This window comes from Podarcis melisellensis (genome assembly GCF_964234715.1).
Source record: "Podarcis melisellensis genome assembly, chromosome: 1".
Taxonomy (NCBI): domain Eukaryota; kingdom Metazoa; phylum Chordata; class Lepidosauria; order Squamata; family Lacertidae; genus Podarcis; species Podarcis melisellensis.
Genome location: NC_138528.1, coordinates 56,399,809 through 56,427,693, shown reverse-complemented (window position 1 = coordinate 56,427,693; position 27,885 = coordinate 56,399,809). Strand labels below are relative to the sequence as shown.

General features: G+C 41.4%; 1 protein-coding gene across 2 annotated transcripts; it reads right to left on the bottom strand.

The window, feature by feature from the left end:
• Positions 1-315: 315 nt before the first annotated feature.
• LOC309358544 (catalase-like) lies at positions 316-27,885 on the bottom strand. 2 transcript variants are annotated; one of them, XM_081891787.1, is made up of 13 exons: positions 27,675-27,885; positions 13,318-13,489; positions 11,596-11,706; positions 10,682-10,812; positions 9,399-9,503; positions 8,534-8,659; positions 8,054-8,245; positions 7,788-7,940; positions 5,084-5,222; positions 4,029-4,159; positions 2,566-2,673; positions 1,133-1,219; positions 316-463 (listed from the first exon to the last, which is right to left on the bottom strand). In XM_081891787.1, the coding sequence occupies exons 1-13, from the start codon at positions 27,738-27,740 to the stop codon at positions 458-460; spliced, it is 1,527 nt and encodes a 508-aa protein (XP_081747913.1). In that variant the 5' UTR covers positions 27,741-27,885; the 3' UTR covers positions 316-457. The 2 variants fall into 2 exon arrangements, with proteins under 2 accessions (XP_081747913.1, XP_081747914.1); XM_081891788.1 differs by lacking the exon at positions 27,675-27,885 and adding an exon at positions 22,747-22,791.

Below are 27,885 nucleotides of genomic sequence, written 5' to 3'. Positions count from 1 at the left end.
TTATTTGTGATATTAAGACAGAAAATTTCGATTCTCTGAAACAAATTTGGGAATCTGATCTGTGGATTCAGATGGAACAGGGGGACTGGTGTAATGTGGGCCAAAAACCGTTCTCTGTAAAGACCAGAATCAGAGACAACACCTTTAAGCTGCTTTGCCGCTGGCTCCATCCACAACAATGCCATCACATCTACCCAGCAGCTTCTTCCCTGATGTGTTGGAGAGGATGTTGCGGGATTGGAAAAGCGCACGCCAAAGTGTCTTGTTTTTGGACTGAGGTTCATACAGAAATAAGTCTCATCTGACATCAAATGGTTCGGTGTTCACCACAGCTCACTTTATTGTCAGTTTCCCATGATGATCCAAAAGACATATGCTAGAATAATGGAATAGTTTCTTTCTCATAACAGCATGGAAGGTGATTGCCCAAACATGGAAGAAGCTGGAAAACCTGAACTCATCCCTGTGGAGACAAAAAAAGCTCACTAAGTATCTGAAAGCTTTGAATGGTGAACAGGAATCTGATGACTTCATAAAAACATAGCATCACTTTATAACCCAAAGTCCAGTTGCTGTGGGGAAGGGCAGTGGAAGGAGGGTACACTAATCAGGTGGAAATGCCTCACAGACCAAATCCAGATTCACCCCTTATTTAAAGCTTCGATATTCTCACAGCCTATGTCCAATATTGATTTTCTATCTTAATTAATAAGTTCAGAACTGCCATTTTAATTAGAGGGTGAAACCCTCTAATTATTGAGGTATAATAAAGTAACCATCATAACAAATGTACATCACTTTAAAGTTTGATAAAAACAGAGTTTGGTTTTTTTACTCTCATTACAAGATTGCTATGTTTGCTTTTGAAAAAAACAACCCAATTAAGTGTGGTTATGTTAATGAATTTACGCATAAAAAACAGAGGCATTAAGGGGACTACACGGGGAAGGAAGAATCAATAAAAATGACCTCTTCCTCCAGTGGGGCCATTCTGTGTGAGTGGAGTTCTTTTCGCAGTTTTACATTTCCAAAACCAAGCCACTGAAACTTACTGAAAACATTTGGTCTACTGCAAGTTACTTCTTAATGCCTTAGCCACTCAACACCAAGTAAACTGAAGATGCTTCCATACCTTTTTGCTGCCTTTAGCATTGTACCTGTCCAGGTGGGCTTGGATGCGGGCACCATAATCAGGATGAACATCAGTAAAGTTTTTCACCTAGATTGGCAAAGGAAGTTGAAGAGCAAATATAAGCCTGCATTAAGATTTCATCCAAAGCCCCCTCTCTTCCCATGTTCCACCTCCACGGTCAGAGGCAGTAAGTCTCTGAATTCCACTTGCTGGGAACTGCAGGTGGGCAGAGTGCTGTTGTGCTCCTATCCTGCTGGGGTGCTTTCCACAGGCATCAGGTTGCTACTGTGAGAACAGGATGCTGGGCAAGATGGACCATGAGCCTGATACAGCAGCCTCTTCTATGTTGTAATAATAATAATAATAATAATAATAATAATAATAATAATAACAACAACAACAACAATAACAATAATTTTATTATTTATGCCCACCCATCTGGCTGGGTTTCCCCAGCCACTCTGGGCAGCTCCCAAAAGAATATTAAAAACATGAAAAAAATCAAACATTAAAAACAATCCTATACTTAACCCACAATCCTATACTGAACCTTCTTCTTCTTACACTGCCCATCTGGCTGGGTTTCCCCAGCCACTCTGGGCGGCTCCCAGCAGAATTAAAAACACAGTAGAACATCAAACATTAAAAACTTCTCTAAATAGGGCTGCCTTCAGATGTCTTTTAAAAGTCAGATAGTTGTTTATTTCCTTGACATCTGATGGGAGGGCAGGTGCCACTACCGAGAAGGCCCTCTGCCTGGTTCCCTGTAACTTTGCTTCTCGCAGTGAGGGAACCGCCAGATGGCCCACAGAGCTGGACCTCAGTGTCCGGGCTGAATGATGGGGGTGGAGATGCTCCTTCAGGTATACTGGGCTGAGGCCCTTTAGGGCTTTAAAGGTCAGCACCAACACTTGAATTTCTTAAACTTACCTTCTCAAATTTTATGTAAACTATGCCATCTGCTATTGACATGGAGATTTGAAACTACTAACCGGGTTTGAATGAAAGAGCTTCCAAATTACCTCCTGTGACCACAGTATTACACATCTACCCTCCAAAGTTGAAATGTAATTTTTGCTTTGTTTGTAGCTTTGTTCATGCACTTTCTGTGCCAAGCATGGACCTAAACAGTCCTAAATATATCCAGGTCTTACTTGAAAAAGCAAGCAGGGAGGCTGTCTTTCCATGGCTAGAAGTACTGTGCTAGCTATTCTGCTATTATTTATCCTATTTTAAATAGTATTTAAAAAAGCACTTTCAGTAATTAGAAAGCTGGATAACTTTTCAAGCTTAAACATTTTCTCTGTCTTACATTATATTTTTATGCATTTTACAATATGTTCATATAGAACTCTATCTTCTAAAATTATCGTAGGATGTACATTAGAAGGATAGTTCAGATATCATCAGATAAAAGTAGCAGTTTCACTTACAGCCCTCTTCTGAATAAAAAGCTGAGCATCTTTAAGGTGACTAGCAATGTTTTCACAAAGCCTCTCGCGCTCCTCCTCATTCAGCACTTTGGTATAGAATATGCGTACCTTTAAATGAAAATAAATTTGTCTCTTGTTATGGGAGCATCTTGTGCTGAATAATTATATTCAGAAGTTTTCTAAAATAACATAAAAACTGAGGTAAGTGAAATTCTCACTACTAACTTTAAACTCCACCACCAACACAGGAAACAGAAGGGATGTCCACTAGCCTTATTCCTGAGATGTGTCTCAGGTTTTCAATTTACAGCACAACCCAAAGCCACCACCAGGATGAGTAAGTTTGCATTTGGCAGATCTTGGGCTTTCCTGGCTGAGCTGGTGCTCAATCAGGCCTATATTAGCATAAACCTTTCATCCTCTTTGAGCCCGACATATGCTGGCATAAGATGCTCACCTTGGCTCAGCTGCTTGAACTTAAGCCAAAGTAATTTACACAGGCCTAATTCCAAAAAGCAGCGGTGGTGGCCAGGGCTGTCTTAAGCATATGCGGTGCTGGGGTGCAAAAATCCACCCGGCGCACCCCCCCCAACCAGGTTGCCCAGTCCCAGGCACGCAGGAGGACGGAGCCGGCTGGCCGCCTCAGCATCTTGCTGTGGCTTGGTCACCCCTGAACTCGCAGCGCAGAGCCTGCCGCAGTAGAAGAGCCCACCGCGGTGCTCCGACCGACGGGCGGGCTCTTCCCTGGACTCAACTCTCGGGTCCCGGACTCTCGGCTTGGCGCCCCTGAGAGCCCAGTGCCCCACACCCCTATGGGTAAGACGGCCCTGGTCACGGAGGGGGAATTCCAGGGCCAAGACAGGACAAGGACATACTTGCACCTATTCCAAACCTTGTTTAGGTCAGCCATTTGACCTTGGGCCCAATTCTCAAAATTCTGGCAGAAACCTACCTGCTGCCTCAGCCTGCAGAGCTCCTCCCAGAGACCCCTGGACAGAGTTTGGAATAGGGGCAACTTACAGCACCCTCCTGTAGCTAGGAGTGCTCTGTTGGAGAGCTTCTGCCTGCTGTTAGGCACAGGTTACAATGAGTTATATCCAGTAAAGTTTTGCTCACAGCAGTCCCATGAAATTAATAAACCTGAGTTAGTCTTGTTCATTGATTTCAATGGGTCTCCCTAGAGTAGGTCGAGGTTTGCATACAGGCCTAGAAAAGAGCTTTAATTTATCTATTGTGTGTGTGGGGGGGTATATGAAACTCTACAACTTAATAGGGTAACAAAAGGGTAATGCAGTAATGGCATAGGGAAGCCACAGCAAGATGGAACTATATCACAAAAAACCTTCAACCCATTTCAAAGCAGGCATTTTGCAGATGTCTCAAGAAAGTCAACTCACTCCATAAAAAACAGTGTATACATCCAACTCATGTCCAAAATAATTGTCCATTTCTAATCTGCTTACTTGAGACACATTGTCCTCATCTGCACTATTGAAGCGTTGTACATCACCGGAAACAAACATGTTGCTCTCCTTCGCGCTGGGCTGGTCTTCAGGGCCAGTATAACTGTTGGGGTAATAATTTGGAGCACCATCTAGAAAAATATATATATGTGTGTTTTAGGAGTGCCACATACCTAGCTATCAACATTTGCAAAAAAAGGTCAGTGTACAGCAATAGCTCTTTTTAGATAAAAGGTCAACTGGAGTCTCTCAACTCACTTACTCTCCAATTCCTATTTGATCCTGATGTCCAAGTGAAAACTGATCAGGATATTGTTTCCCAGTTACTTAATTTCTTAAATACTACTTCTCTTGTTTGCATGTCCTTACTGATAAACAGAATACTCTGAATGGAATCTAGTTGAACATTCAAGAAAGATCAGCTACCTGCCTATTATAAGCTCTTTGTTGAGCACCAAAGCTTAATTTACAGAAGATCTTTGAAGCAGTACAATCACCTTGGCATGACTTTAAATATAATTTTATTACATTTTTCCCACCAGTAGGTATAAATGCTTGGAGGCAAAACGACTGCTTGCAGTGTGCTCATGCATTTGTTCCTTGTTTCTCTATAGATGAAAAGGTATTTTGATTTTTAGAAAGTATGAATCCATATGGCTAAAATAAGGTCAAATATGCTTCAAAAGAAAAGTAAAAGTCCACAGAGGGCAATATTCCATTGTGTCAGGGCACAAACTTTAACAGACTTCTGTTCACACAACAGGACTTCCCCTTCCTCTGCTCTACTGACCGCAGCCCATCCCCCGAATCTGTTCTGAAGGTGTTGGGGGATTCTCCTTAACAGATTTTTGGGGGCGGGGGGCTATAGGAAGGAGCAGAGTAAATGAAAGTCCTACTACATGAGGAGAAGTTGTGATGGATTTCACTCACAGTTAAGTATCTAACCTGAAGGAATATTAGATCACATATTCAGACCATGTTACAAACGCAGAGGAAGAAAAAGTCCTTGCACATGATATTGCCGATTACTTCCAGAAGACACCTTTTGGAATTACCTTGGTTATCAGAAACGCACATACGTCCATCTCTCTGGTAGTTGGCAATCCGAGTACGGTATGGACAGTTTACAGGAATTTGAAGGAAGTTGGGTCCCAGGCGATATCTGTGAGTATCTGGATATGAGAAAAGACGACCCTAGAATACATCAAAGAGAAAGGTTCAAGGTCCTTTTCTTTGGGTGGGGGCTGAGACTATGATGCTCCATTCCTCCTGCTGTGCATGTATAACCCACTGCTGTACATCACTCAAACAAAGCTGCGCATACCCAGTAGGAGAGGTGAGGCAGAGAGCTGTCACTTTTATGGACAACTAGCTCAGAACCTCGAGGGACGTGGGTGGCGCTGTGAGTTAAACCACAGAGCCTAGGACTTGCCAATCAGAAGGTCGCAGTTCGAATCCCTGCGACGGGGTGAGCTCCCGTTGCTCGGTCCCTGCCCCTGCCAACCTAGCAGTTCGAAAGCACATCAAAGTGCAAGTAGATAAATAGGTACCACTCCGGCGGGAAGGTAAACGGCATTTCCGTGCGCTGCTCTGGTTTGCCAGAAGCGGTTTAGTCATGCTGGCCACATGATCCGGAAGCTGCACGCCGGCTCCCTCGGCCAATAAAGTGAGATGAGCGCTGCAACCCCAGAGTCAGCCATGACTGGACCTAATGTTCAGGGGTCCCTTCACCTTAAGCTCAGAACCTCAGTCTGGATGATAGCATTTGTCTCCATTCTGTAAGGTCTGAAGTCATTAAGAGCAGTGAGGTTTCCCTAAACGTTTTAAAGTGAGTTATGAATTTTCCTAGCTCTTTAAGTTCCTTGTTTGTTGTTAGTTAGAACTTTACGTTCTAAGAGGCTGTAAATGTTAGTTCCCAAGTGCCAATCCATTTGAGAGAATGGCTGTGGAATAGAAGTGGACAAGAAGAGATCATTTCCCCTCCAGCCAGCATAAAGCTGAATCTTCAGGAAGATACAACCCAAAAGACAGAACTTTAGGATGGAGCTCTGTTTTACCGATTTCATAACACATGCCAACTATATTTTTTATGTAAAGTCCTTATGTGCTGTTTGATGTGTGAGAGTTTCGGGTGATTTATATCTGTACAAATTATTTTCTGTGAGTCCCCGCAGAAACTCTTAATAAAAACATTCTGTTAAACCAACAATAATAAATAATAGTTATATATGGTTTCAGTGGTGGCAATATCCATTCATTTTAAGTTGTTCCTTGCTCCTAATGCCAATAGAAGGAGGAATTGTTTCTCGCCAGGGTGATAAGAACATGCAAGAGAAGACAAAAGGTCTCAGTCCGGCATTCTGTTTCCCATAGTGGAAACTAGGTAATTATCAAGTTTATAAATCTGACGGCTCTCCCCAGGTGCGATTAGGACTACTTTCTTAAAGAATTTATGAGCTGCTTTGGGACTGTAATCTCCGAGTCTGTTGAAAGCCATTGTGGAGTTACATTCTTAATTTTGATTTAAAACAGCTTACTACAGAAGTTACTATATATTCGCTAACAAGCAAACTTCCCACAACACAATCACATGAGGCCACAAGAGAATCATGTGTTTTTTCTAGGACTGCCTTATATTTGAAAAAAATAAGATCTTGTAGATTTTGCATGTTTCCAGGCAGTACACGTTTGAACTGGCAGTACATTAACATAGTCATTCTACCCTAGAGAAGGAAAAAACTCTACTGGCAATAATGCAGTACTCTTAGAACTAGATTATTAGAATATTCTGCTGAATATTTATTTATGAAACACCAGTGATACACACAGCTCTAAAATATGGGATTTAGTTTCGTGAACCTGAACAGGAGAGTTTTAAACTAAATCCTGAAGGGAGGGAGGGGACAATATTACAGATGACAGGGGAGCACCTGGTACTGGGGATAATAGCTTCATTTATGCACAGGAAACTGAGGCGGTGCTAAAGAAACCTATTAAAGGTGAGCTGGGAGTTAAGGGCATGTATAAGAAATGGAAGAAAGGGGAAATCACAAAGGAGGAGTATACACAAGTAGCCAACAAGGATGAATGTCAGGATGGCTGCCAAAGCTCATAATGAGCTTTGTGGAGAAGACAAAGAAATGCTATTGGGGGACAGAGAGAAGGCAGAAATATTCAACACCTACCTTGCCTCTGTCTTCCCCAAAGGAAAGCCCAAGTTTGTGATAACAGAATAAGTGATGTAAGGAGGGAGCTACAGCCCAAGATAAGAAAAGAAGTAGTTAGGAAACACCTAGCTACTTTAAATGAATTGAAATCTCCAGGGCCTGATGAGCTGCACCCAAGGGTACTAAAGGAGCTTGAGGATATAATCTCAGAATCTCAGCCTATAATCTTTAAGAATTCTTGGAGAACAGGGGAGGTCTCTGCAGACTGGAGGTGGGCAAAAGTAGTCTCTAGCTTCAAAAGAGGGGAGGAGAAGACCCAGGTAACAACTGACTAGTCAGCTTGACGTTGATACCAGGAAAGGTTCTAGAACAGATAATTAAATAGTTGGTCTATGAGCACTTTAAAAAGCATGCTGTGATTACTAAGACCCAGCACAGTTTTCCTGAAAACAAGTCATGCTAGACAAATCTGATTTCTTTTGTTGATAGAGTTACAGGCTTGGTGGATCAGGGTGTGCTGTGGACGTAATGCATATTGATTTCATTAAGGCTTTTGACTATGAAATAAATATAAAAATACTATACTCCTTACCTGTAACATTTTATCAGGGCTAGGTTCAATTCCTGGAGGCATGTTGCTTGGAGCAAAGGCAATTTGTTCCACCTCAGCAAAATAATTGACAGGGTTTCTGTTTAAGACAACCTTCCCCACTGGGATAAGAGGATAGTCTTTGTGAGGCCAAACCTATAAAATGCAATTTATTACAGATAGTTTCCAAGTAAATATTTCCATAGAAATGCAGAACTTGTATTCCTTATATCCAATATGTAGGATAAAGGGGTGGAAATTATGTTTACCTTAGTTACATCAAAAGGATTGAATGGAAATGCCTCAGCTTGTTCAAATGTCATAACCTGGATATAGAAACTCCATGAAGGATAGTTTGCATTAGCAATAGCGTTGTAAAGATCACGCAGGGCATAGTCGGGATCTTCAGAGGCCAGTCTTCCTGCTTCTTCAACAGTAAGGTTTTTGATTCCTTGATCAGTCTGTAAAAATCAAAATAACATCACTTAGAAATTTCCATTAAATTTTTCTTTTTGCTTAAGAATTGCATACTAGTAACAACGAAAGAAAAAATATTGAAATTATGAAGGAGACCAGTCTGTATGTAGAAACTGAAGCATCATATGAAAATCTTATAAGACTAGGAATGCAAAACTACATTTTCAAAACCATGTAAAGTAAACAACAACATGTTAATATTCCAGTAATACTGATTTAGAAGTAGGAAATGTTTATTAACAAGTGCTGAACAGGAAAACTGAAATTATTACCTTAAAATGAAATTTGCAGTATACGGCATTTCCTCCAGCATTTACCAGCTTAAAAGTATTAGATCCGAAGCCATGCATGTGACGAAATCCATCTGGAATGCCGCGATCACTGAACAGGAACGACACCTAAAAATAAAGCAGCAAATCATCATAATAATTTTATTATTTATACCTCGCCCATCTGGCTGGGTTTTCCCAGCCACTCTTGGCAGCTTACAGCATATCTAAAAACATAATAAAAACATTAAAACCCTCCCAATACCTGCCTTCAGATGTTTTCTAAAAGTTGTGTAATTCTTTAGCTGCTTGGCATCTGAAGGGAGGTGTTCCACAGGGAGGGCGACACTACCAAGAAACTAACAAATCTACCTCGGATATCCTCAATGAAAGCTCACATAACTAAAACCATTTTTTTTTCTTCCAGTAGCACCTTAAAGACCAACTAAGTTAGTTCTTGGTATGAGCTTTCGTGTGCATGCACATGAAAGCTCATACCAAGAACTAACTTAGTTGGTCTTTAAGGTGCTACTGGAAGAAAAATTTTTCTTGTTTTGACTATGGCAGACCAACACGGCTACCTATCTGTAACTCACATAACTAAAACCAAGTACACTTTTGTATAGCGGACCATGGACTTCTCTGCACTGAAAAATGCTCCAGCCATAATTAATTTTCAGCATAATATTCTGCCCTCACTCCTAAAGCCTTTGCCCTACATCAATAGTGCAATATTTCGTTTCCACATAATCCATCTGAGAGAGCCAGAGAATTATGTCCCAAGGTGCACACAGGATATACGAAGGAAACAAAGTTGACTCAGTCTGCGAGGCAAAGAAAAAACGGGATAGAAAGAGTAAATCCCTACCTGGTGCAGAGATTCAGGGCGAAGACTCCAGAAGTCCCATGCCATGTTTGGATCTTTCAAATGAGTTTGAGGATTTCTCTTTTGGGTGTGGATAAAGGACATGAACTAATACAATCAAAATACAAATGAAAAATACATTACTGTGTACATCCCTTATTCTAAGTTGTCTTTTATCTGTGAAGCAAGTTCAATATATCTGAACTTACTCTGAGCAATGATAGAACCATAAATCTTAAAAACAATCAAGAGAGCAGTGATTGTTGGGGACAATCATCAAGAGATCCTGAAAACTGCAATTATTATATCCTCCTGCTTATTCTTATTTTGTTAAACTTTGACAAAACTGATGAGAAACTGCATTTGTTCACAAAAACAAAAACTGAAACTCGGCCCTGATAAGACAGAGATGTTCATAGGGAGAGGATCAACGAACAATGGAACTTATGCCCTCCCTGCCCCTCTTGAAGGAGCAGGTTTGTAATTTGGGGAGCAGTGTTGAGTCCATCATGCTTTCTGGATTCTCAGGTAGGTTTGGTCAATATACTGGTTACAGCTGCTCCAAAATGTATGTTGCAACACCCAGCAGCCTGGCTTTGAAGATTTTACGAGAAGACTTCAAGTAGTGAAAATGCAACCGTCACTTTAATTAACAAAATGAGTGGAGGAGAAAATTACACCAGCACTAAAGCAACTGCATGGCTTCCATTGCTTTTCTTGACACAATCTGAAGTGCTGGCGTTAATCTTTAAAGATTTAAATGGTCCGAACCCAGTGTATAGAAGGGAACACCTCCCATTTCAGTCCACAAGCACCCAATGATTTTCAAAGGTGAATGTGCTCAGAGATAAAGGTTTCTCATTTTTTAGAATGTTCTTTGGAACTTGCTTTCCAGGGCAGCCTGGCTGATTCAACGATCCCTCTCAGGCAATTCATATTGCAATCCATATTGCTTGCAAACATTTGAGCAAGCAGCTCATTTTTCAGAGCATCACTTGAATGTGCTCACCTTAATTAAAAAATCTGAACTGAAATGAAACACTGAAAGGCAACCTCAATGCTCAAATTACAGAGAATACACATCTGGACAAAAACAATAATTATGACCATTCAGAAGCTAACAGAAAGGTACTTTATGTTAGCAGATGATTCCTCTGGGCACAGGAACAGTAATTTGATTTTTAAAAATAAGCCCCACAGAAGAAACAGATTCAGGTACTGTATTTTGTTCACCACCCATTAACTTATTTTGGGTGCTCAAATAAACATGTCATGAGTTGACCTACCAGCATTGCATCTCTGACAAAGAAGATGGGGGTGTTGTTCCCCACAAGGTCCCAGTTACCATCTTCTGTATAGAATTTCATTGCAAAGCCTCGAGGGTCACGGACTGTATCGGCTGACCCTGATTCTCCAGCTAGAAAAGGAAGGTTTATAAACGTGAACACACTGAGAACTGCACACAGTTTTCCTTCAACCCTGGAGACTGGCATCCATTCTAATACTGGGAATTTAGTACGAAACATTTAAGTTCAAAGCCAGTCATGCAAAGGGCTCACATAGCTGCTTCGAGAACGCAGCTATGAAAAGAATGAACTGCACATACTGTACCAGGGCCATCACATGTGTAAACTGCCCTCCTAGCCTTCACCTAATGAATGTTATAAAGAACCAGGCATGATCTTGATCCTGGCAGCAAATCAAGAGGAGCAGATGACAACAAAGGTTGCAAGGTTTTTAGCTGGGGCAATCAGAATAAGTTCCACTATTTAACCGCTGACTCAATACTCTAAACCGTGTTTTATATAATCAACTTTTGTTTTGTTTGTTCTGTGTATATTGCAATGTTCTTGTGTTGCTATGCCCAATGGGTGACACAAATAAAGTTTCATTCATTCATTCATTCATTCATTCATTCATAAAGCACCAATTCAAAGGATTATGCTGATGATTGCACCTATATGTTGCCATTTATAGTTTTTAAGAAGAACGGAATGGGAAGAGTTCATTGCACAATCATTTCCTAGTTTGGTTTGCTGAGAGCTGTCAATGAGTCACTATAAAATAGCCAATAGCTCCTAAATAATGCATGAAGAAAGTCTAACAAAATTAGCTCCTCTAAGTGCCCATTTAATGAATGCATGTGTACACATGACACAAATAAAATGAACACACAAAGAGGTGTTTTTTAAAGACTTACCAACAGTAGAGAATCGCATAGCGATTGGAGTTCTTTTGCCAATATGCTCAAATACCTTTGCTTTGCAATACATGGTGATGTCATGAGTCACTTCAAAATAGCCAAAAGCTCCTAAAATGTTTAAAATGGTTGCTTTTTATTAAAAACTGAAGATAAGCAAAAACAAGCAGTCTAAACACCATGTACTTCAGTAAAATTATCTGATTCCGGGCTGCAAATAAAGGACAAAGTACAACAACTGGCCAAAATTTTGTTGGATTCATAATTAACAGAGAACTAATTTTTAATAAGGGGAAACTATTCAGGAAATAACTGTAGAGATCAATCAGAATGCAGGCAAAGTTCAAACAACTATCAGTTGCCAAGCATTGATACACAGACCAAGACAGTTGGGGGAAGATCTCTGCTTTTCTTGGGTGTATCGTTGCTAAAGTTTTGGCCTATTTTCTCCCCAGATGAAGGAAAAGGACACTTTATGTATAGATGCTTGCAGAAGCAACTCTTCTTTTTCACTCTCTCACACAATGCCTTGGTTTGCTCACCACTTTAAACATAGTTCAGCTTAACTATAGTTTAAAGGTGAACATGCAGTGTGCTGGTACACCAAAGAGAGATGGGAGAATACAGTCGTTTCACTACTCCTGCTTTTGCTACTCTGCTGGGTGCTGGGCCATTATTTGGCTGAGAATTGTGTCTGAATCAGGCCCGTGCAGAGCTTGTCTGAGGCCCACGGCAGGAGTCATGTTCTTGATATAACAAAGCGTGTTCTCCAATAAATGAGAGCACGTGTTGCGGTGTGGGCAGGTTAATAGTTGTTGCCTGGCATTGTGATTGGATAACCGGGTTGCTGGGGCAAATTGTATGTTGCAAATTGGGTGGGTGGGGCCATGGTCTTTAAATATTGGTGCACTCTGGTTTCTCTTTCTCTTTGCAGAGTGCATCGGATCACCCGCCTGCCCGCCCTCTTTTCCGGTTGACCTTGCTTTGCCTGTCATGGGGTCGTCTGCCTTGGCGCAGGGGCCTAGTAGGAATTTTGCCATTTGGTGATTGGCTGTGCCATTTGGTTTTTGCCTACTACTCAGCAATTCGTCACAACTTGTAAGGTTGCAGTTAGGCATTGGTTATAATATGTTGGTGGTGGAGGGGTCAGGATAGGCCGTGCCTGCCCCTCCCATTGCGATGAAGGGAATTCCGTTAAAGGAATCCTGGGGCTTGCCATGATTTCGTCCTATCCCTGTCATGGGACCAGGGCCGCCCAATCCCTGTCATGGGAATCCTTGTCATAGGATCTGGGCCGGCAAGCTTTCGGGGAGCTGCTGGGGTGAGCGGCGTGGGTCCGACGCTTAGCTCAAATGACCCCCAGTTTGACTTTCTCTTCTACTGGCTACCGATCGGACCTCGGGATGTCAGTTCTGTCCCAGGCGGGGGGACAGATAGTCATAACCAATGTCTAAACAACCACTCACTGATTTTGTATTTTAATAAAGTTGTGGCCAAAATAGTGCCAAAAAACCAAAACTAAATTACGTGTTATGTGTGAAGTTATTTGAGGGGTGGCCTGGGGACCTACACACGCAATGTAAGTCCAGCACTACAAACTGAGTGAAACACATTCTGGGAACTTCTTTGCTTTCTTGTTCCCTCTGTACACAAAACCAGTTCATAATATTTAATTCTCCATCTTTTCATTTTATAAAACAACAAGCAACTTCTAACACTAACCTGCTCCTTTGGCATGTACAACTCTGTCTGGAATCCTCTCTCGGTCAAAGTTTGCCACCATATCTGTGAAAACCACATCCTGAACCAAAAGAGGGCCTCGTGGACCCACGGTCAAGAGATTTAAACTGTCTGCCACTGGGATACCAGCTCCTGTGGTCACGTTATCTGGTTTCTAATTACAAAAGGGAAAAAAAACATCAAGACTAGAACAAGGAAAAGTACACTCGGCTTTTTACTTTTTTTGTCGTTTAGTGAATGTGCTTATAGGTTAATTTGACAGACATATGATGTAATATACTTTCTTACACTACAGGGAAAATTACTTCCAGCATTAAACTCAATCATTTTATAATAGGAATTATTAGGAGAGGTTAGGTTTGCATGATGTTAAAAAAGCAATAGAACCAATAGAAATGTGAAAAAAGGAAAACCATTTCAAAGAGTTCTCATTATTAAATTAATGTTGAGGCAGAAATAGTTGAATAAGTAACATCCTGCTGCACCTCCAAACGTGAATGTCACCAGATTTTGAAGGGCATAGTAATTAAGTACTTAATTGTGTTTATGCTTTACCTTTAAGCTTTCAAAATAAGCTTAACAGAATAGACTGCTTGGTTTTCCAGCAAATTATGAAAAGCTAATAATTTAAAGCCTGAGGCATGAAAAGTAATTGAATTTCCAGCCTACGTCATGGATATTACACATGGTCTATTACTAAAGGCTAAATGTATCTTTATATAATATTTCCATAGCAAATTCTCTTTGTGTAATATAAGACTCGGATATGTTGGGTTGTTTAATACAGGCAGCAACCATTTATCAGGGCTTGCCTTTATTGTAAATATGTGTTCAATAAACACTTTTTTTTAAAAGAACACTGAAAACAAATAAAATGCCCAGTTATGGCTTCTAAGGCACCATATGTGTAGCAATACCTGCATCAACATTTGGTACTTCCCAGAGGCTTACCATCATTGCCCTACCAACATTTGCCTCTTGGAAGAATGATGTGGGAGCCAGCTCTTTGCTATCTATCGCTCTCCTTTTGGCTCCTTGGAGTACAGCCAGAACAGAACAGAAACTTTTCTGTTGGTTATTTCTTATTTTGCTTTGTATTTATGTACTTAAGCTTAGGTTGGTGAGGTTTTTTTTGGTGACACTGATTTTTTCCCGTTTGCCAAATCATTGATTTTTGTCAGTTTTGAATTTACTGACACGTTCTATGTTTTCTATACTTGTATTTCCAAAGCTCTGTATTTCGGTGCTTTGAATATTTGCTGTGAGTTGCTTTGGGGGCACTGCTCAGCCAACCAAGCTTCAGCTACATACAAACCAATATTCAATTTGTTTAATAAACAACTATCTACTGCGCTAAAACTAACCAATGGAAATATGGATGCAGGCCAAATTTCACTGTAGAAAACGGCAGGTTATGCCTACATTAACATTCATAGTTGCAGTTACAGATAGGTAGCCGTGTTGGTCTGCCATAGTCAAAACAAAAAAAATTCCTTCCAGTAGCACCTTAAAGACCAACACCATCAGTTGGTCTTTAAGGTGCTACTGGAAGGAATTTTTTTTATTCATAGTTGCAGGTTATTCATAGCTAGCAGAGAGACCAATAGAGCTTTTGAATGGTAGTCAACATAACTGGAAGCCAGACACAAGTAAGATAACAAGCCATAACACAATCCTGAAATTCAGATGTCTAATATCAACCTCTGCAGATTAAATTAGCAAAAGTAATCTTGCATTAATTTTTAAGTGTCTCCTACAGCACATACAGCTCCACCCGCTTGAGCACGTGAGTCTTCTGGAATAACTACACAGGGGAGTTATATCACCCTGGCACCACCCGTTCAGAGGATAAAAGGTGCCTTCGCTCCTTTACAGATGATTTAAAAGGATATTGCATCTTCTATGTCTGCTTTAATCATGCATTAAGGACTACACCTAGATTCTTGATCACTGACAACAAATGAACTCAACAGATTTAAGTCTCTCTGCCAATAAACCTTCTTTTCTATATAATAACTGCACACGTTAATTTACAAAAGTAATAAAGAGGAAAAGAAAGAATTCTTGTTTTATTGCTAGATATTTGAAGATGAGAATGGAGGTGGGGCAGTGGACAGCCAAACATAATAGCACGCACTGTCCTTGGTATGGGGTGACTGTAAAACACGAAGAAACTTTTAATGAATATTTTCTTTTCTATCACAAGGGAAAGTTAAGAGAGCACCCCACCATAGTTTACAGCAAGATTGTGATGATGGCATACACCTTTCCGATTGGGGGAATGATATCTGGTTAGCCAATATTGCAGAGGGCGTGAGGCATTGGTTACAGGTGTGACGGTATTTGGTGGCGAGCCTTTAGGCTCTTGTGGCGGTTAGGCATTGTTCGACCTTATGATGGGGGAGGGGAGGTGTGGCCATCACCTGCCCCTCCAAGCTTAAGAGTGTTCCATTAAAGGAATCCGGGGGTGTGGATCTTGTCCAAAGCCCGGGGCAGGGCTAGGGCCATGACATGACCCTGTCGGAAACCCCCAGGGGAGCTCGAATTGGTCTGCACCGACAGGGCTCCAGCTTCTGGTGGTTTACCCTTACTGGACTGCCTGTGCAGTGGGCAGGAGTCAGATATAGTCAGGTCCATTCAATGTCTAAGCCAATTACCGCTCACTTTCTGTAATCAATAAAGTTGTGGCCAAAATTTGCCCAATAACATTAACCTAATATCTGTGTCCTTGTGTGTTTTTATTCTTCAACGAGGGGGTGGTTGCGGGGTCTAGACACTTCCATTTGCATTGGAAGGAAATTTCCTATTGGCACAAAACTCCCTCTCCTACTTGCTGCAATCCAGATACAGTGGTGCCTCGCAAGACGAAAAGAATCCGTTCCGCGAGTGTCTTCGTCTTGCGGTTTTTTCGTTTTGCGAAGCAAGTCCATTAGCGGATTAGCGCTATTAGCGGCTTAGCGGGCTTAGCAGATCAGCTGATAAGCGGCTTAGCGGATCAGCTGTTAAGCGACTTAGCGGCTTAGCGGATCAGCTGATAAGCGGCTTGGGAAAAAGGGGGGGGGAAGGAAAAAAAAACCCACAGGAACTCGCAAGACAGCTACTATAATCTAATTTGGCTCTATCAGCTCCATCCTATGTACTTGTTGCTGTGAGAGACTTTCCCAGAGAAGAAAAAAGAATCGAAACTCAGCTCAGGTGTCTCCTTTTCCCAGCACAAGACAACACCTGTCACTATGAGATGCTTCACAGTGAAACTCCTCAGAGTGCTAATCTTATATGGGGTTAGGTAGGAGGCAATGAAGAAGATGCCCAGCCCAAGTCTAGGGACCTACTACCCACAGTTCCTCTCCTACCTGAACATTCACAGAAACTCTGCCTACTTCTGTCTGGTCAACAAGAACCACAGACGTAGAACAGACTTGGTTTTTCGGAGTGTTTGCTGCTTTCCATAACCACTCCACAAATAAAAGGTTTGCTTACATTTTTAAAGCAATTATACTAACCAGTCATTTACACTGTCTTGTATCTCAGCTAGCTTTGTGCACAATTTACATATATTCCCTAAAAAATGACAGGCAGTGCCATCTTCACAGAAACTTGGACAAAGCAGTTACTATGGACAGGCTACAGCTGACAGGAGTGTCAGTCAATTTCCAAACGGAATGATGGAGCAACATATTTTGGTCAAACTGTCTTGAGTGACAAGTGTGAAATCATGTATTTCTTACTTAAAACAGGGCTAAGGCTGAAGTCACATAAAACAAGGCAAGCAGCATTCTGTGCTTCTGTGCAGTTTTATGCCGCATACCTTAAAAGTGCCTGGAGGGCTGGACTTGAGATTCTGTGATCTCTTTCACAGTATACATGTTTTGAGAAAACCCCACATATATTGCTTTAATCAAAGAGATATATGGATCATGTTCAATGAAATCCTGTATGAATGGCATAGAACTGTGCTGTACATTTCTTCCCAGGAGTGAAGTGTGCATCATATATATGGTAGACAGAAGCAGATCAGGAAACTTTGAAAAGGAAAATACATTAGTAATGTTCTATGGACAACCCACTTACGATTAAGCGTAAGTAACAGACACTTTTGCACTTAAGTAACAGACATCTTACTTGTTAGCATTAAATTAAAGCTTTGCAAGAACATGGCTCAAATTTCAGGCAGAGAGCAGTTTATATTTATGCACACAAATACATTTGCTACATGAGCTGCAATCAGAAATTGGGGTTTCTGTTCCTTTTAAAAAAGCTAACAATCCGGACTATTATTCTACTGTCATGAAAATATTTGTAGATCATCCAGATTATAGTAGCCAAGAGACACAAACAGCTACTTAGGTACACAGTAGACCACACAGTGGGGTTAATGTTGCCAGTCATTATGTCACATTTGCAGACATCTTCATAACACAGAGTTGGTCTGCCAGCATGCCTAGTGCCTGAAGCCAGCTTCTCGTAGAGATCCTTAGCGAGCCTGTCTCCTTCCATTCTGTGTACATGACCAAGAAACTCACCAATGGTTTGACTTTACCCCCAAAGGTGCACTGCTCCATTTTCTCCTGAGAGAGTTGGATGCCAGCAATGACAACCACCGCCACCAAAGAACTGTGGATTCCTTTAGCAGATTTCTTTGTGTCACTTACTATGGTTTCCAAGTGGAGGAGGTGGAGGGAAGACAGACTGTAATAGCAAAAGACATGAAGATGCAGACAAGGTGCCTGGAAAAGTTTGTGCCATGGAAGTTTCTTTCTTGCTTTTTTCATTTGTGACTCACTTTTGAAATTGATACAGAAATTAATACAGAGTTGGTTTAATTTGGCTGAGGGTGGGGGAATCAGATACAGTAAAATAAAAGGAGAATTCCCTGGATGCCTAGATCTAGGTTTGGGGCAAGTGCTATTTGGTGAGAGAACCCCAGTAGAGATTTAAAATCACAAAACATGCAGCAAGGCAAAGGGTGGAAATATAGGTTGTTAGACTTTTAAAACATCCCCTTCTAAGTTGCTTCCAAAGTTTCCCACTTCCCATAGTATAGAAAGAAACCACATGTTTGGTAAGTTAAAAATGGTAAGTTATAAACTACCGGTACTCAGATTCGGGGGGGCCACTAGGTGGCGCATCGGAAGATGGCTGACAATAACATCTCTCCGACCCACATGAGGTAATTTGGAGGCTATGATGGGGGTAATTAGCCTCCTTAACCCCCCAGGATTGTGGGGGGGGGGGCGACCCTTGCCTGCTGTGCCCTATACCACCCTCCTGTGGGATTCCGGCACTCCTTCACGCCGTTCCTGATTCGTGCCGCTAGTTGCAATGATCTTTAAAAGAAACAATTTGGACGAGATTAATTGCACATGCTTCAAGGAAAAAGGGGAGTAAAGACTGATGACAGAAGAGATCTCTGATAACAAGACAAGAATAAAATATGAGAAGATACGTCAAGATACGGTACGACAAATGACTGAGGGGGGAGGGAAAAAAAACCTGCCTTCCCTTTTTTTTATGTGATTTAACAAGAATCCCCTCCCCTAATGAGTCAGAAATTAAGGACTTAAGCTGTGGATTTAAGGCTGTGTGGAGATAAACTTTCGATCCAAAGCAATGTTTCAAGATGAAGCTGGAAAGCTAAGAGTTTTGGAATGACGCAGGTAAAAATGCCGTCACCATTTTGGGAGGCATTGTTGGAGCTCTTGGGTCTGGGAGGAGAAAGAGAGAAATAGAGTTGTTTACATATTGTGGATCAACTCCTCGGTGGGACTTAAGAGCGACAAATGCCAAAATTTACGATGGAAAGAGTGATGTTATCTACGAAGGAGATATATGGAAACCATCTGGACTTAGTGGAGGAACGGGAAATCCACACAGGATTATTATACTTGCTATCGGCTTAAGGAGACTAACAGAAGAGATCGTAAAGGAAAAAGAGAAATTATATGAACAAGATATGATGTGGAAACACCAAGATAAGACTAGATAGAATTATGAACTTTGTTTGGACTGATTGGGACTGATTTGGACATTAACGCAGTAATAAGATGATGATCTGAATCCCCCTTTGGATCTTGAAGTATGGGTTCCCCCAACAAAATTTAAAAATTTGGCTTTGTAATTTGGAATTTATGTGATGTGATTTAATTTGATGTGATTGGCCAGCTAATAAAAAATATTATATATATATATATATATATATATAATAAGTGCAGTACAGCCATCTTCTCAGAAAAACTCTTCACAAAGTTCAAGAGGTCAAGACACAAAGACTTTAGCAACTAATCCACACCTAATGACCCACCTAAGTGGTACTCAGGATATCACTCAAGAAATCACTCAAGATATCCCTCAAGTAATTAAGGAACAAAAGAAGAAAAGGCACACTAGCCTGGGAACTTCCTCTCTGCCCAGAACATTGGAGGCTATACACCACACCCCCTCAACAGTATTTATAGGAACTCAAACACTGAGATCCTGCTCTGTTCCAGTAACAAGAAGCCGAAAGCACCAGCCTGAAGATGACGAGTGAGACCTCGTCGAAACGTCGCCTAGACACCCCAACTTTTACACGGGAAGACACCCGAGGACACCAAAACCTGCATATATATATATATATATACACTACTCAGATTCATATGCTTTTCCATACAGCAGCAAAAAAAGACAGGAAGTATAACTTAGGTTCCAAAATGGTGAGAGCTTCTAAGCTATTTGTACAAAGACTGCTTGCTTAAGTCATGTGGTCTAAGCTTGGAGCATCCAGCTTAGACTTCCTTACTAGCAGGGATCATGTGATGGAAGTGAGAGACCAAAGGGTTTGGTAACCCTTCATTCGAAAGTGAGGGGGAGTGATGTGGCAGGTTAGCTTACTTTATGGTCTTAACCTCTTTGTGTATTAATTAGAATTAGGCGTGTTGATTATATGAGGCTGATTTATCCCACTAGAAGCAGTACAAAAATGTTTTAAAATAAACAAAACAGAGCTAAGACAAAAAGGAATGGAGAAAACAAAGCAAAGGGTTGGGGGAGATGAATCTGCAAGGAGTTACCTTTCAAGATGGCCACCGAAAAATACTAATATGCATGCAAAAAACAAAAAAACAGTAGGAAATCAACCCTGAAAGTTGACATGCATTCCCACCAGCATGGAAATAAAGGACTCAACAGGAACAGAATGGTCATTAGAGATACTCTTAATGGTACAGTGACATTCCTCAATTATTAATTGTTTATACCCCACCCATGACTGGGTTTCCCCAGCCACTCTGGGTGGCTTCCAGAAAAATATTAAAATACAATAATTTATCAAATATTAAAAGCTTCCCTAAACAGGGAAGTTACTGTAAGCAGTTGTTGAAGAGTTCCTGGCAATGAAGACTATTTGCCTGAGATTAAAAGGACAGTTTATGTGAATTTATCATCCCCATATCATTATGACCACTGTCATTTCAAACGAGTTTTGTAATAAACCATATTAAGCCCCTGGGTGTTGGATATTTAAGAGAAAACCACTTAAACATGTCACAAGATTTAGAAAGGCAATATTGCTTGTTGTACAGAGACTCGTAATCAGTTCATACATGAGTTCTAAATTAGCTGTGGCAAAGTTGGAAGAGAAGCATATGACTTGTAAAACACACTTTGAAAATTAAAATAATTATCACTGAGTCAAATAACAGCTATGCTTTGCATCTTCACACCTCTTGAAATGCATCAATTTCCGACAATTTATTTGGGGAAACAGGTATTCAGAAGGATGAAATGCATCTCAAAATGTATATAAACATGTTTTCCATGTGTTGGAGTTGAAAAATTTATTTAGACTTTCCAACATAATCTAATAAAAATGTCTGAGATATGCAAGGCCAGCAAAGAGCTCCACAGATTTAAACTTGCTAATGGTTTCAGGAAACAGTGGATAGCTATAGCAACACGAACTTTAACTGTTTGGCATTTTGAGATTCTTTTTACCATATTTTAACTTTAAAGCTGGCTGCTATGCGGGTGGGAATCCGGGTCCTCGCAGCAATCCTGGAGTGGGCGGAGGAACGCCATCAGTATCCCCGGCCAAACCAATGGGTTTGGCTATGCCTGTTTAAATCGCGGCATGGCCAGGGAAGCAGCCTCCTTGTTTTCCTCCATTCGTGGGATCTCCCAGCCCACCCATCCTTTTTTCATGTGTGGATCAACTACGGCCTTGCTATGACTTACGTCGTTACCTGGCTGTTGGGGCTGGGTAGGACTTTTTCCACTTGGCATAATTGGCACTAGCCATTTGGTTTTCGCCTACCTAGTAGCAGTTGTCACAACTTTGTAAGGTTAGGCAATGGGTAAGCCTTATTATGGGAGAGGAGGTTGTTTCTCCACCTGCCCCTCCACATTAAGGGTATTCTGTTAAAGGGATCCAGGGGTGTGGTTCCTGTCCGAAGTTTGGGTTTGGGCTAGGGCCATGCCACAACCCCAACGGTGACCCTGGGGGTGCTCAATTGATGTACATCATAGGGCTCCCCCTTCCAGTGGTTGACCCTTAAGAGACTTCCTGCAGTCAGGCAGGAGTCAAGATATAGTCTTGTTTCACCCAATTGCCCAAGCCAAACCGCTCACATCTGTAACCAATAAAGTTATGGCCTTATTGTTATGTACTGAAGTTCTCACCCTGGGCCAGCAGGGGGATACTGTAGATAGTTATGCAAATGAAGGATCAAAAGTGACATTCAGTTATTGGATAGTTTTAGAAAGTTGCAACAGTTACGTTGTTCTGGAGCTCTATATAAGCAGGCTGACTGAGCCCTTCAGTTCAGTTCTGTTCTGGCATCTGAATAAAGAAGAGCTGTTTGAAGAATTGCTGTGTCGTCTGATATGTTCACCCACAACTTAACACTTATTTATCCCATTAACCCAATATACTTGTGTTGGTGTATTTATTTCGGAGGAGCTAGGGGTCCAGGGCCTCGCCACGCAACAGGATACTGAACTAGAATGGCCACTGATCTGATCTGGAAGGTTCTTCTTATAGCATGCCCTGCTATATCCATTAACAGCAATACTATTGCAGAAGGTTAATAATATGGGTTAGATCCCGTGGTCTCATCTAAAAGTGGACCAGATTTCCATTTGTGCAACAGGATTTCCCTTTCCTCACCCTATGGCCCTCCATGAACCCCCACATTTGCTCCAGAGGGTTGGGGGACCCTCAGAGCAGATTATGCAGCAGGGGGTTGTAGAGGAAAAGGGGAATTCTGCTTACACAATGTTAAATGATATCCTGTCTCTCTCTGTGTATGAATCGATGTGATGGTGTTCAATACAGTACAGAAGATTGCAAAATGCCTTTAGGATGGCACACAAATGAACTGCATCTTTCATCTCTCTCCACCCATTCCTTTGTCTATCCATAACAATTTATGTTACCTGTACTTTCACAGGTGCTATTAAGAACATGGTGACAGAGAGGAACCATTCCACCTCCAAACTTCAGGCTCCGATTTTATCACTTCAGCAATGGTGTAGCTGTAGTCTGTTTTCTCATTTGCATTGCAATGAATCTCAACAAAATTCTATGCTTTTCCATCACAATATGAGTTTGCAGTCACCTTGTAATTGGGCCAATTTAAATAAGTGTGATTCAATTTAGTGATTTAAATACAAGATATAGCTAACTAATTTAAATCAAGCTCTCCATTTGAATGCATATATTATTTCCTTACTACAACAAAGAGAACCCAGCTTTACAACTAAGGAGCATGTTCCAAAAATTTTGTTATGGCATATACACCCTTTGCACTACATAATTTTAATCTGCTTGTTCATTCCATAAACATGCAAAGATACCAATCAAAATTGGCTAGCAGTCTTCAAGTAAACAAAGGGGCCATGAAACCAGTTCAATGAGCTCAAAGAATATGAAGTCATTTGTTCAATGCAAAGTCAAAAAGCTGTTGAGCTAGTGCAAGCCTTTTGGATAAGCCTAGAAAGCTCTTAAGAGCTTGTCCAAAGTGCTCAGACTTGTGGTTCGAGGACCCGATCCCCGCATAGTGGAACGAAAACACAAGGACACGTGATATAAGGCTAATGGGCAAGAAAAGGCCACAACTTTATTGATTACAGCAAGTGAAAAGGTATTGGCTTAGGCATTGGATTACGTCAGCTGACTCCACCCCCTCAGAGAGGGGTGAGTCTAAAACAGGGGGGTTTATTCACCAGTAAGTGGAGCCTGTTGATGCTAATCCAACTACAGTATAAGCTCTCCCCTGATGTCACCGAGGGTCCTGCCATGGCCTCCCACCACGCAGGCATCGGACAGAATACACAACCGCTGGATTCCTTTAACGGAATACCCAAAAATTGAAGGTGCAGGCGATGCCAACACCTAGCCCTTCAATACACCACAACACATTATTCCAATGCCCACCAATACCACGAAAGTTGTGACGATTGCTACGAGGTAGGCGAAAAAACCAAAAAGCCTAATGCCAAATGGAAAAATTCCTACCAGGCCCCCGGACAACCAGGGCGACCAACCTAAGGTCCATAGCAAGGCCAAAAGAAAACTGAGACCCTGAGCTCTAAGGGAGTGGAGGGTGGGTGACTCGTGACGGGACAACGAAGAGTGAGGCCGGAAGGCTGGTGCCGCAGCAATTTAGGCTGCTAAACACGCCCCCTTGCAGGCACCTGGTTGGGTGCCTGCCTGTGGGCATGGGCGCCAGCCAGGTGAGTGGGAGGCAGGGGGCTAACGCCCCCTGCTTGAGGCAGAGTCCGGCTCCCAACCACAACCACTCCCCTCTCTTGCAGGAGGAGAGTCTTTTCCAGAAACAATCATTAGTCTCTTTCATTAGAAGAAAGTAAGTGTTCATGTTAGGAGGTCAGTGGTAACAAATATTCACAATTTGTCACAAAAATACAAAATAGTGACATAATGAAAATACTTGACTTCAAAAGTCAATTCTCCCATAATTCAATCAAAGCTTTAATTTGCTTTAATTGGGGTATGCTTTAATCCAATCCCTTTGACAATCATGAATTCAGTTTTAAAAGATTTGGATGTCAAGGCTTAAACACATTTGCTTGTAAAATACTGTACATGTTTCATTTTGATGATTTTTAAAAAAAACCTTAAGGTAATTGTTTTTAAAATTATATATTTTTTAAAAAATGATGTAAAAACCACATGCACATGCCTTCATACAACCACCCCAATTTTGGAAATAGTACAACATATATTCAGTCTGTAAATATATTCCAAAATGTATATTCCAAAATCTCTGGAATTTTAAAATTAACAGTGAACGTCTTTGCTTGGCTACTCAGAACTTCCACTTCAGTAGGACTAACTCCCAGATAGAGTTATGTAGGATTGCAGCCTGCACAAGCTTATCTGCAAGTAAGTCCCACTGAAGTTGATGGAACTTAATTTTGAACACCCATGTATACTTGCATAGCATATTATACAGTAAGTCAGATGTGAAATACAAATAGCAGTAGATGATGGTTGACATAAAGCTGCTCCTCATACCCCAAATAGCTTAAGGAATATGTATTTGCATTCACTCATGGTGACTAAGAGTCTGCAGACGTGGATTCAATCTTTTAAGACTTCAGCATTATGCAGTCTTTATAAAACTCTTATCACATGTAGTCTTAAAATAACTACCATCTGATTTAAATTCCATTTTTATTAGAAAAGTAAGAGTGGGGAATATTCAATTAAAAATGATAAAATCAATAAACCAGCACACGCTGATCAAAAGCTTTCCAGAAAATAAGAATCCCTGCCTTTGTCTCCCTTTTACAAGTAAAATTTAAAAGCCCTGGTCCTATATGCCAACGTTTCTCAAAGAGCAAGGTATGGACTTCTGTAATTGACAGGTGTAACTGAGAAGTGGATTCTTCTGGGAAACATTTTCTCATATGCTTATACACCCCTCTGGTCAACAAGTATAATTAAGTCATGAAATTATCCATATTTTAAAATTCTGGTATTGTAATTAGAAAATTTTGTAAGCTATCATGGGAACTTTTTGAAAGGTTGGATATAAATTCCTTAAATAAATGCTCTATTAAATTACTCTATGCTCTATTAAATCTGTAAACTGACATATTAAATATTCCTTAGTTCATAGTAGTAAACTACATAGTAGTAAACTAAATATTTTCACCCCCTCCTCAGGCAGTGGGATAATCTTAACTTGCATAAAATCTGTACTTCTGCTTTAATCATATACTTCCTACACTTCGATTGCATTAAAGTCTAGGAGGTATATGATAAAAACGTATCTATCACAGAGGTTCTGCTGTTATACAAGTGAGTGCAAACAGAAATATTCTATACAAGTGAGTGCAAACAGAAATATAGCACATTCTTTACTATTTCCGCTACCGTAGTGGTTAAAATTATTTCAGTAGAATCATTCAAACTGTATTAAAATTTGCTACATTTACCAAGGCATAAAGATTCACTTGGGCACTAGAATCTGATAGCTAATGTACTTGGTATTATTTTGTGGTCTGTTTTCATGTATTTTGTTAGGATTATCAACAAACTAAAGAATAATACATTGAAGCTTCTCTCTTATAGCAAATAAACTGGCTAATCTTTCAGTTACAATGCCAATGTATGGAACTGTATCAGTAAACAACAAGGGTATGCACAGCCATTTCCAGGGTCCATTTCTGAGAGACTTTCCCCTGCAAAATGTAATAAGTTGCTGAAGTAGAATTCAAATAGTGTCACAACAGGTCAGATACGAGCCTTCCCACAAACTAGGAAGAAATTCTTCAAAGGCTACCACTAGAGAATAGGTGCCTTTTTAAGAAGGATATGCAACATACATTTCAATTTAGAACACAGGTAGCATTACTCACACAAAGGTAAGCCCATCTTTAAATGCCATTTGGCTTCGTTACATCACCTTAAAAATAGGCAACAAGAATAGTCTGAAACACACAACCCCAACATTTAACATTTGCATGTGCTGACGTGCAGCAACAGCGCCAGATTTAGGGTGGTGCGGTTGACGACACAAGGCACAGAGGCAAGGCACTTCAATAATAATAATAATAATTTTTATTTATACCCCACCCTCCCCAACCAAGGCCTGGTTCTGGGCGGCTAACAAGCAATAATAAAAACAAATTGAATGAATACAACTTAAAAATAAGATTAAGCAGGTCTTGGCACAGCACATCACAAGGCGCAACTCAGAAAGTGGTATTCAATCATTAGAACCAATTGTATCAAAGTAATTATTGTGAAAATTAGAACTTTTTTGGGGGGGGGAGCACCAAATTTTGTCCTCGCTCAGGTCACCATATTACCAAAGTCCGCCCCTGGCACCAGTAAACCAGCTTAGAGCATCAAACGGCCCCAGGGTTTGGTCCAAAGGGTCATGAAGTCCCTTAGCTGAAGTTAAGCAGGTCTGTGTGAAGTTAGTGACTGGATGGCTGACCACTCTGGAACTCAGGACCAGTCGGGAACTAAGTACAGTGGTACCTCGGGTTAAGTACTTAATTCGTTCCGGAGGTCCGTACTTAACCTGAAACTGTTCTTAACCTGAAGCACCACTTTAGCTAATGGGGCCTCCTGCTGCCGCCACACCGCCAGAGCACGATTTCTGTTCTCATCCTGAAGCAAAGTTCTTAACCTGAAGCACTATTTCTGGGTTAGCGGAGTCTGTAACCTGAAGCGTATGTAACCTGAAGCGTATGTAACCCGAGGTACCACTGTATCTTGCTTTGCATTTATGACAGAGGAAAAGTGGGTGATAAATTTAAGGGGTGGGGGGATAATACTGAACATATCTACCCAGAAGCACATTCCATCTTTTTCAATGGGACTTCCAAGATTGCAGCCTAAAGTTGATGCCAACAGAAATCCCAGGCTTTGAACATTTTTAAATTGCATTTGGCCCACGTTGAAAGAACCTATTTGCAGCTTATCTTCCAAAAAGACTATGCTCACCTCTGCTGCCTAGCTATTAAGGACACCGAAGCCCTATTCCCTTCTATAGCTATAAGGTCTCCCCAACGGGCTCACCTGGCCCTCGTGGGCACTTGGGCCCGCCCACCCCAAAGAGCACTGGACACTTGCTTCCTTCTTTCCCGTTAACAGCACCCGAGATTGACAGTGGATTGTAACTCTCCACTCTAAGTCTAGGGAAGCACCACTCCTATGGTCCTTACCATCCAACCCCACCCCCGCCGCCTCTCAGATGGTGGTCGCGCCCGCCTAACTGAGTCCTAATGCAGCTACTTAGCCCACTGAATGCAGACCAAATACTTAGCGCGCGCGCTGCGTGGAACGTGCCAATGGGTTTTTTAAGGGGGGGGGCTTTCTTCTGTACCTGCGAGCCCCGCAGTTCTTGCCAGCGCTTCAGCTGCTCGCTAGCAGGGTCCCGGCTCTCGGCCATTTCTCGAGACGGCCGCGAGGATGACTTTTGGCAGCGACGAGCTTCTTGGGAAAGAGGCGAATGACTTCTGCGGAGCGACTCCCGCTTGGCGCGCAGCGCACTCCGCGCTCACCTCGTCCTCTTGCCCGGCGCTGAGGAGGCTCAG

Bases quoted from the DNA above. Each gene is read 5' to 3' on its own strand.
- LOC309358544 (XM_081891787.1), bottom strand. From the start codon at position 27,740: ATGGCCGAGAGCCGGGACCCTGCTAGCGAGCAGCTGAAGCGCTGGCAA. The intron at 11,707-13,317 runs GTTAGTGTTAGA...TAAACATTTTAG, and splicing joins TGTACATGCCAAAGGAGCAG to GAGCTTTTGGCTATTTTGAA. The intron at 4,160-5,083 runs GTAATTCCAAAA...ATATTTTTCTAG, and splicing joins GTGCGTTTCTGATAACCAAG to ATGGTGCTCCAAATTATTAC.